The 11584-nt window shown below is 39.5% G+C and overlaps 1 protein-coding gene across 1 annotated transcript; it reads left to right on the forward strand.

Moving 5' to 3' along the window:
- The first annotated feature begins 353 nt into the window (after positions 1-353).
- LOC118432373 (gastrula zinc finger protein XlCGF7.1-like) lies at positions 354-3654 on the forward strand. The gene is made up of 2 exons (XM_035843916.1): positions 354-474; positions 1664-3654. The coding sequence occupies exon 2, from the start codon at positions 1666-1668 to the stop codon at positions 2569-2571; it is 906 nt and encodes a 301-aa protein (XP_035699809.1). The 5' UTR covers positions 354-474; positions 1664-1665; the 3' UTR covers positions 2572-3654.
- Positions 3655-11584: the final 7930 nt, after the last annotated feature.

Below are 11584 nucleotides of genomic sequence, written 5' to 3' on the forward strand. Positions count from 1 at the left end.
AGTTTTCTGCCGGATGTGGTATATAATGTAGTTGCGTGACTTGCATGTTTGTAATAACAGATAGCATGGTCTATGGAGCTAAGCTAATTGCTCATTTCAGGCGACATAGACGTGAGGTTATTAAAACTACAGGTTACATCTTGTATTGCTTTATGTGTGGAACATTCTATTTATTGTTCAAATATTTTATCATCAATTCTATTTTTATGATCAGACGATAGGCTAAAATCTCCAGTAGCTAGGATTATATATCCTCTGTACTTCTTTGAGAAAGAAAGAAACTGAACAATATGAGAAGGTGAGTGGCCTCTTGTCATGTAGGCAGCGGTTTCAGCACAATAAATAGATAACGAGGCACACAGCATGACCTTTAACCCTCAGGTCACCTTTCACCTCTTTGCTGCTCCAGACGAACGCTTGCAGTTGCAGGATCAAGAGTATTGTGTGGAGGTAAAAAATCAACACTAGAAGCAGGTAAGAACAACAAATAGACAAAAATAACTTTCTTATCATTAACCAAAAGAGGTATAGGCTATCTGTGTGGACCGCGTTAGGCCTGGAGTAAATATAAGACTTTTCGGGGTGACGAAAAATACGGAGGTGGGGAGGGGGGTGTTGGATGAAACCACACGTCAAGGTAGCAGAACACAGTTTTCGGCCTATGGGGATTTCTATAGTTAAGGGCCTCAAGGTGACTAGCTTCGACGCATTGAAAAATATAGTAGGGTGCACTTTTGGAATACCAAAATCGGCTGCCCAAAATCGGATATGTTTGAGTTGAAGGTACAAGCCACAATATATTAAAAAACAAAAAAATACTGTCGGCGTATCGTCTTCTCACGCCCTCTTTGAAATGCCCCTCTGCGGAGGTCACAGAACTGCAGCCGGCTCACGCTAGAAAGGCAGTTGCGTAATGGGGCGCATTTATACACAAAATAGAAAACTTTCACAATCCAAACCATGCAGTCTCAGAGTCGACACCTTCCGTGACCACGTAGCACAGGTTATATCTGGCTGCCCCTCAAATAAGGCTTCTTACCTCTCCTTCAACAAGTTTATCCGTACTATTTTATGTACCCGCGTCATACACCCCGGGGTTCGCCCACTAATACTGTGTTCTGCTACCTCAAGCCTTGAGGGGAGACGATACCATTAGAATTTCCACCAGTATCAAATACATGCGTTCTAATGGAAGAGTTGACGAAACAAATATGCAATTATCTCAAGAAAAAAAGTTCAAGACATACAAACTTACCCTCAAATGATAGTACTTTGTCCAGTCTCATGAAATTCATTTGCAAGAATTTCTATACGGCTAGTCTTTTGACACCCCCCCTAATTAGAGCCCTTGGATTGGCCCGTTTGGCTCAAAACAGCTATCTGACGACGATACCACTATTTCAGGGGGGTGCGGAAACCCCCTCGATGGAGAAAGGTCATTTTTTATTAAGAAATGAGTGGACATCTTTTAATGTTACAAAGGAGTGAAGATTTATAGTTGTTTTCATCGACTTTTCAGCGTCTTTAGTTTAAATTGTATCATAATTGTAATCGTATAATAATTGTAATTGTATCATTATTGTAAATTGTAACGTTCGGTTGTTTTATCATATTTTCCATCGACGAATGTTTTATCAATTTAAATTTGTGTCCATCAATTCAGGCATGGCAGAGGCAGGAAAAGGGTCTCCTACTGGTGTTCCCAGGGAACTCTGTGATGGTGTAGTTTCATCTGACAGGGATCCCGACATAATGGAAGACCAGGTGGCAACAGGCCAAGATGGTTTGGGATGTCAATTAGAAGCTGATGCTGGTGAAAAATCGCATGTGTGTGAGGATTGTGGCTACAGGACACCCCGGAAGTCCCACTTATTACAACATATGAGAATTCATACAGGGGAAAAACCCTACATGTGTGACCAGTGTGACTATTCTGCTAAACGGAAGCAACATTTGGACATCCATCTCGCAAATCACACCGGTGACAAACCCTTCATGTGTGGGGAATGTGGTTACAGGACAACTCAAAAGTGTGACTTATCCAAACATATGAGAACCCATACTGGTGAAAAACCCTATAAATGTGACCAGTGTGATTATTCTGCTGCACAAAAAAGCACATTGGACCAGCATCTAGCAAAACACAGCGGTGAGAAACCCTACATGTGTAAGGAATGTGGGTACAGAACAGCTGATAGATGTTACCTATACAGACATAAGAAAATTCATAATGGTGACAAGCCCTACATGTGTGGGGAATGTGGGTACAGGACGACTCAAATGTCTACCTTATCCAAACATATGAGAATTCATACCGGTGAAAAACCCTACAAGTGTGACCAGTGTGACTATTCTGCTGCACAGAAATCTGCATTTTACAGACATCAAGCAAAACACAGTGGTGACAAACCCTACATGTGCGGGGAGTGTGGGTACAGGACAGTTACAAAGTATGACCTAACTAAACATATGAGAACACATACCGGTGAAAAACCTTACAAATGTGACCAGTGTGATTATTCTGCTGCTGATAAATCCACGTTAAATCGCCACCAAGCAAAACACACTTGAAGCTTGTGTGACGATTGTGAGCACAGGACAACAGGAACGTCTCGCTTGTTCATCGTACATTTGAGAACCTAAACGTACCCGAGAGCGAAACCTGTGTAAAAGTAAATAGTATAGAAGGCCAGCAGTTTGATTTTAGGTGTTATCCGCGTCCTCTAAGCTAAACACACACACTAATGAGAAACAACAATGTATTAGAATAGTGCAGGTATAGGACAACATTACACCAGAACTCCCTAGCTGAATGTGTACGTTATAGGGAAATATCAATGTACGCACGCTTCTAAATGTGTCCTACAGTAATGTCTGAGAAGAAGCAACTTTACAGTTTTGAGAGTGCATTTGTCTTGTTTAAGGTAAATGTTTACTTGTGTATAATTCTTTGAATAGATGTTTTTGCAATGTGTACGTGTTTCCTTCTGCAAAGCCTTTATAAAAAAGTTACCCCCATTCCACTGCAGACTGCAATTGTGACTTGAATTGTCTTCCTTCCCTACAAGAAAATCCTGACAGATGTGATAAAAACTTAACTTTATTTCTATTAACAGTTTTGCTTATAAATTTAAATAATTGCAACCAAATAACGTACAACAGAAATAATCTCGAGTACCTTATTGAATTGGAAGCGGCATATTAGTTTACAGCAAAGATTCGTAGAACCATATAGCTTATAAGAAATGCTCTGAATATTAAGAATGAGGATATTTGAAAAGTAGATGAAGATAATTTCATAAAACTAGCCGAGCAGCTTACCTAATACCTGTATCATAGAAAAGTTTGAGCTTCATTCAATAATACGTTAACATTATGTGCACTCTACGGTGCTTATTTAAAAACTTGCATGCATTTACTAACATATACACCATCTATTAGTTTTTGTATTGATGTTTATGCTAAATCTGTGTTGAAAATTTCATAAAGTATAAGGATACTTGTGTATTTAAGTTAACATGCAATGTAGTTTCTATGAGTAATATATAATGTAGATGTATGTAATTACGTGGGTAACATGGCTATGGATTTCAGTTAATTAAAGATATTCTCCTCTATAGCAAGAGAAATGTGAGGATATTAAAACGAGATTATAATTGTTGTGTTTGGAAGTGTTGATTTATTGTGTCAGCTACAAAAGGTCAGATCTTTACTAGTTGTTATTAATTTTATTTTTATGTGGTGAAAATAAAACGATTTACTACAAATCACCAACAGCTAGGATTATATAGGCTTTTACACTTTTAGAAAAAAAAAGAAAATTGAACAATGTGGTAATACCCCCCTCACATTATCCACGATCTTCGGGCGTATCGATGGAAGATCGGCCATATCTAAGATCGACAGAGGTTGCGCGCATTTTTCACATGAAAACCGTCCCTGTCACATATAAAGCTATACTTTGTACATTGTACAATTGTTGTGCAATAAAGTTATTATCATAAGCGAAGCTCGGGCGATTGCCGCAGAATCGTCGTCTGATCGATTTTCGCCTACTGTGAGGGGGGGGGGGGTAAAAGGGGATATAGCTCCTGGAATATAGACCGCGGTTTCAACACATTACATGGGTAATAAGGTACTAATGATGACCTTTCACCCCACAAATACTTAACCTTTCACCCATTGCTGCTCCAGACGAACGCTTTGCAGGATGATTGTATGGAGGTAAAAATCAACACTGGAAACACCTGGTAAGCACACTAGATATACAGTAATTACGGTCTTATCATGAAGCACAGAATGTATAGGTCATTTGTATGGTATTTGGGCCGCATTAGGACGATATGTGTCACTTTTCGTTGTTACGAAAGGTTACATGTCTATGTTCCGAAATCTCTATGTTCCGAAATCTCTATGTTCCGAAATCTCTATGTTCCGAAATCTCTATGTTCCGAAATATATAATCATGTACATATAACGTGAATGGTATTTAAGTCTATAGTAACTCGTACTAAGCTCATGCCCACAAACTAAGGTTCCGATACCCTTCCTGAACGCCGACCCGATTCCGACGGTCGCGTGCACGTGCGTGGTCCCCCGTGCTGAAAACATTCAAATTCTGGTTTTATCATGTACCTTCTTCTAATACTCCCCTCTTGTGCCAATGGAGAGGTTTTGAACTGTTTATCTGAAACAGAATCTGAACTCGATCGCAAATTTCAGCGGAAAATTGTCTTCATTTCTAAACACGCACAATTTTCTAACCGCAATTTATCTGGTCTCGTGTATAATGCGAATAATCGCAGGTATATTTCAAAATAATGTTTACTTTGTATGCATATGTATATTTCAAAATAATGTTTACTTTGTATGCATACATCATTATATGTATTTATTGGTTTATGTAACTTGTTATCAATATATATTTTTGATGAATATGAGAGTATATTTTTATTCTTCGTCAAAAATTTTCGATACGATGCTATCAAGGTGGTGCGAGGTCATTACAGGTCACTAAATGGCGCTTCCCAAGTTTGACGAAAATTCGTCTGACACTACGATGGAGTTGGAGTTCGTCCACCCAAATTGTATAAAATGAGAATAAAAGGCAAAGATATTTGATCTAAGAATATGAAACGCTGCCAAGGTCCGTGTTAGATACATGTAGGCTGTTCCTCCCCAACGATCGCTCACTTCGACTGCCGCCTGCATACATGTAGTATATCGGAATATAATATATCACAGGCTGCAGGAACCATTTATATAGACATTTCGGAACATAGAGATTTCGGAACATAAAGATTTCGGAACATGGAGATTTCGGAACATAGAGCGGTCACCGTTACGAAATAGATGTGGGGAGGGGGGCAAAATCACACACCAAGTCCTTCGAGACGATAAAAAGTGCAGTTCTTCTATACGTTTGCAAACAAAACATGTTGGAATGGAAAACGAATAACCAGGTGATACAAGTGAGGACAAGGTTTGAGTGATTCGGGAATCTAATTGAGGAATGGACTTATGACAAAATTATCAAGGGGGAGGGGGGCAGTAAGAAATGATCGGGCAGATGTTAGAATGGAAATGGAGTTTTAACTGTCATTTGATAAAATTTTCGGTGCTGAAGTTTCGTTCGGCTCTTTTTTCCATATTTTATCTAATATAATATCTATTCAAATATGTGCCATTAGGTTAGGCATGGCTGAGGCAGGATATGGGTCTCCTACTGATGTTCCCCTCAAGCTCGGTGATGGGTCTCCTGTAGGAGTTTCATGTGACAGAGATGCAGACAATGGCGTAGATGAGCAGACAGCAAGCAAAAACAGTTTGGAATGTGAACAAGAAGCACATAATGATGAAAAACCTTATTTATGTGAGGATTGTGGTTACAGGACATCCCAAAAGTCCCACTTATTGCAACAGGTGGTCGCTGAGAAGAGTATCGACTCAAAACATGCCCGATGCAAAGTATAAATGGTTTCCGTTGTGTTGAATGGAAAATAGCAAGCACACTGCACGCACGCAAAGAATCGAGGTCTTTAATGTCAAATACAACACGCACACTGTAAGTTGTAAATTTAACCCCAAGCTTTTGTCAAGGTTTTATACGATACAGTGTTTTAAAGCTCAGGTATTTGTACACTAACGTTTTAAACAGTAAGGGAACTTTGATGCTGTCAGTTAACTACCAAAAAAGCCTTTATGCGTCGCTGTGTTCTTGATCTGAAATAACTACGGTGCACCTTTCGAATTCGATGCCCGGTACGTCCCGATAGCCTACTTACCCACGGGTGAATGTATACAGTACAGTTGGGCAAAAGCACTCACACGTACAGATCTTTCTTAAAAAGGTATGAGCTACACAGATCTTTCTTAAAAAAGAATGAGGCTATATACGTTTCAGCATTCGTTCACTTTATTATGATATAGATTTTAAAAAAAAAATTCTATAACAACTAAATTCGGATTTTCTTACAAGGACTTCGGCACAAAATCGCGTTAGTTATCATCAAAAATGGATGAAAACCTCAATTTTGAAAATGATGCGGTCGTTATGGGTCCCAATTTGGGCCGGTCGCGGTCGCGTTGGCCAGGTGGTCGTTGAGAAAAGGTCGCTTAATGCTTAAGTCAATGGGGAAAAAAATCGGGACCGAGAAAAAGCGGTCGAAATGGCCAGGTGGTCGCTGAGAAGAGGTGGTCGCTCGGGCAGGTTTGACTGTATCTGACGACGATACCACTATTTCAGGGGGGTGCGGAAAACCCCTCGATGGAGAAAGGTAATTTTTTATTAAGAAATGAGTGGACATCTTTTAATGTTACAAAGGAGTGAAGATTTATAGTTGTTTTTATCGACTTTTCAGCGTCTTTAGTTTAAATTGTATCATAATTGTAATTGTATAATAACTGTAATTGTATAATAACTGTAATTGTATAATAACTGTAATTGTATCATTATTGTAAATTGTAACGTTCGGTTGTTTTATCATATTTTCAGTATTTTCATATGAGATCCCATACCGGTGGAAAACCCTACAAGTGTGACCAGTGTGATTTTTCTGCTGCACGGAAGCAACATTTGGACATCCATATTGCAAAGCACACTGGCAACAAACCATTCATGTGTGAGGAATGTGGGTACAGGACAGCTCAAAGGAGTGACTTGTCCATACATATGATAACCCATACCGGTGAAAAACCCTACTCGTGTGACCAGTGTGATTATTCTACTGAAAAAAGATCTTCTTTGGACAGACGTCTAGCAAAACACACTGATGACAAACCCTACAAGTGTGACCAGTGTGATTATTCCAGTGCAAAAAAATCCAACTTGGACAGACATCTTGCAAAGCACACCGGCGACAAACCCTTCATGTGTGGTGAGTGTGGGTACAGAACAAGTCAAAAGTCTGACTTATCCAAACATATGAGAACCCATACTGGTGAAAAACCCTACAAGTGTGACCAGTGTGACTATTCTGCTGCACGGAAATCCACATTGGACAATCATTTACTCAGACACACCGGTGAGAAACCCTACATGTGTGGCGAATGTGGGTACAGAACAGTTCAAAAGTGTGACTTATCCAAACATATGAAAACTCATACTGGTGAAAAACCTTACAAGTGTGATCAGTGTGACTATTCTGCTGTACAAAAACAAAGTTTGGACCTACATCTAGCCAAACACACCGGTGATAAGCCCTACATGTGTGGGGAGTGTGGGTACAGGACAACTCAGAAGTCAGATTTATCCAAACATATGAGGACTCACACTGGTCAAAGACCCTATAAGTGTGACCAGTGTGATTATTCTTCTGCACAGAAATCCACTTTGGACAGACATCTAGCCAAACACACTGGTGATAAGCCATACATGTGTGGGGAGTGTGGGTACAGGACAGCTCTGAAGTATACTTTATCCGAACATATGAAAACTCATACCGGTGAAAAGCCCTACAAGTGTGGGGAGTGTGGGTACAGGACAGCTCAGAAGTCTAGATTATCCCAACACATGAGAACCCACACAGGCCAAAAACCCTACAAGTGTGACCAGTGTAATTATTCTGCTGCATTAAACTCCACCTTGAAGCAACATCTAGCAAAGCACACCGGTGAGAAACCCTACATGTGTGGGGAGTGTGGGTACAGGTCAGCTCAAAGGTCTAACTTAGCAAAACACATGAGAACTCATACTGGTAAAAAAACCTACAAGTGTGACCAGTGTGACTATTCTGCAGCCCCAAAATCCACTTTGGACAAGCATTATAAAACACACCAGTGAATACCCCTACATATGGCAGGAATGCGATTTAGGGCTTCAAAACGATCACATTTATTTGAACAGATAGTGCCGTATGTATATGTCACCTAGCTGTACATAGTAAATTTACAAACAAGTGAGAAAATATGCATAGGGGTGCGCAACTTGGCAAGTGACGTCATATCACGGCAATATTTCCTGTGCTTGAACTTTGCAAGAAAAGTCTCGTCATGGGCAGAAGGATCTTTGGTTGTAAATTCATCATACCGGGCAGTAAAAGCGGTGATGAAACTATGTTCTAATTTAAATCTGCTTCTATTCTAATCATGAAAGAATACCTTTATAGTGCATTTCTACTCACAAATACTTAGTATAGTACAGGCCAGGGTGGTAAAGTTTGAAGTAGTTGTCTCAATAATCTAAGTAAAAGAACTATTTCTAGTGAAGTGAGAAAGTGTTATCTTACTACATGCAACTACAAAGTCTAATGTATACAAGTATGTACAGGTTCGACTTCTCACTTCTTTACCGTATGCATACCTGGTGGAGGGGTGCTTTTTAGCGCAGTCCCGAGTCCCGCGCCAACTTCCATGTCAAATACTAAGGAGTAACGCCTCAACGGCTCATGTTACAGCCACCAAATTTAGGGAGTTTTCTAAAATTTAGCTTTCAACAATTTTACAAAGTACGAAAATTTTTCCATTTTTCGTGGTGTCATGACAACCATTTGTTGACAGGCATTTTTGACGAATATTGCTAATTTCGGTTCTAACAATATATTTTCCACTTTTATTTGCTATATTTTACTGCTATTTTCTTCCACAGATAATCTGCTATCCGGAATATCTACGTCTATTAGTATATATGATAGTATATTGATGATTATGCTGAACATGTGTTGAACATTGTAAAGATATATAGCGATGCTTGTGTAACATGAAACATACTTTTCTGCTGCATGGAAATCCGCATTGGATCACCATCTAGCGAAACACGGTGGTGAGAAACACTACATGTGTGGGGAGTGTGGGTACAGGACAACTCGAAAGGGTAACTTATCCGAACATATGAGAACCCATACCGGCGAAAAACCCTACAAATGTGACCAGTGTGACTATTCTGCAGCACAGAAATCCTCACTGGTCAAACATTTAGCTAATCATTCTGGTGAAAAACCCTACAAGTGTGACCAGTGTAACTATTCTGGTGCATGGAAATGCTCATTGGACATACATCTTTCAAAACATACTGGTGATAAACCCTACATGTGTGGGGAGTGTGGGTACAGGGCAATTCAAAAGTCTGACATATCCAAGCATATGAGAACCCATACCGGTGAAAAGCCCTACAAATGTGACAGGTGTGACTATTCTGCTGCATGGAAATCCACATTGGACAGACATCTAGCAAAACACAGTGGTGATATGTAAGAAACCCTACTAGTACACGTGTGGGGAGTGTGGCATGTGACTTTAAAAGTCTTACTTATCCAGACATATGAGAACATATACCGGTGAAAAACCCTACAAGTGCTGCACAAAAATGGCACCTGGAAAAACGTCTATGAAAACGCAATTGAAATGAAGCTGACATGGAGAGTTTGTGTAGTGGATAACAAGTAAGTTTTAATTATCCCTACATTGTACATATGAGAACCCACTCAAGAGAGAAACCTCTGTAAGAGTTACTAGCAGCTCACATATGAAGTGCTTCCTTCTAATAGCTAAGCACACTAAATCTGTTAAAAGCATATAGGTACAGGACAACTTTACCAGATGTACGTGTGTGCCACAAGGACGCTTCTTAGATAATCACACTACTAGATACATGTTCCACACTGGTGTATGAGAAAAGGCTGCCTCACAGTTTTGAGTACACGTGTGCATTGTGGTCCACAGCGTGCAAAATACACACTTGCACATTGCAACCACTTTTTGCTTGGTGCAACTTACTTCTAAACTCAGGTTGCACAGGGTGAAGTTTGAGTTTGAGAACTCGATTTTGTTGTCAATTTACTTGGAAGAAATAAATGGACTGAGGCAGCTCCGTTTCATAGCAGCCAAACATGTCAGTAGTTGCAGATTTCTTGGCAGATGGACATTTTTAATAGTGAATTCTAGGTGTTGCCACTTGAAATTCAGTTGTGCAACCTAGTTTTTGTCCCAGGTTGCACACTGTGCAACCCGGCTCAGAAAAGTATTTTGTACACTGGATCCAATGTCATAGTTCACTTACTTGAATGTGTTCTATTCTTTGATATGTATCTGTCTAAGTAATACAAAGGGGTGTTTATCCCCGCGCTACTGTAAGTAGATATATGAATAGAATATCTCTTCGTATGTACATGTACTAATATGGTGTAGATCTTATGTACCGAATACGCACACTATACTATTAGGCTGACCATAAACGGTTTTGTACCCGCACAGTAAAAACCTGGTGTGCTACACGATAATACTGTTTACTGAGTATATAATGCAACAACAACAACAATGCAAACAATCAAATCACAGCTTAACTTCATACTAAGAAAGTTAGAAGTTAAAAGAATACGTATGCTGTTGTAGTGGAGTTCACAATTTATTCCAAAACTTTAGCAACATTTCTTTTTTTACAATTGTGGCAAAAAAGCAGGCGAATGTCGCTATCAATTAATAGCAGAACATTTTCAACCAAATAAAAAATTGGATAAGTACATGGTATGTTTCAAACATACACTACAGTAACAAAGACATTTTGTTTCTTAGAAAATATATCTTTTTAGAATATATCTCTCTAAATTCTTTATCTTTAATGGATATAAAAAATCTTCTTATTTTACTGACAACAGTTATGTCTTGTCAACACGCAAAGTTACAAACTAAACAAACACTTTATAAAGCTAACAATAGACCTTTTGTCACACCAGCGTAATATGTAAGATCATTGCGAGTGATGAGTGGGTCTTCTGTTGAACGTGGCGAAAGCTATGCGATTGTAACTACTCTTTTTGCGTTGCATAACGTAAGGCCACAGCAAGCAAGTTTTATGAATGATATCAACGGGCTCAACATATCATCAACATAACTAGAAAGTACGAACATAGGCAAATAGGCTTTCATTGTATACACGTAGTGCTGGCACTGGCAATGTAGCTAGTCTGTACCAGACTCCGGATCGGTGGAAAATCGTAGAAATGGAACAAATAGAGAGGAATATAACTCCCCGCCTTCCACCACGTCTGCTGTTCCCGCTCGATTGCCCCACCGAGAGATCACCTGATACGGCACGTTGGCATTGCAGTTATGGTACGCAGCTATCACCGTCCCCGACTTCCACTGTGGC

This window comes from Branchiostoma floridae, chromosome 15 (genome assembly GCF_000003815.2).
Source record: "Branchiostoma floridae strain S238N-H82 chromosome 15, Bfl_VNyyK, whole genome shotgun sequence".
Lineage (NCBI taxonomy): Eukaryota > Metazoa > Chordata > Leptocardii > Amphioxiformes > Branchiostomatidae > Branchiostoma > Branchiostoma floridae.

What these genes read in the sequence shown, in the direction of transcription:
- LOC118432373 (XM_035843916.1), top strand. Translation starts at nt 1,666, where the DNA reads ATGGCAGAGGCAGGAAAAGGGTCTCCTACTGGTGTTCCCAGGGAACTC.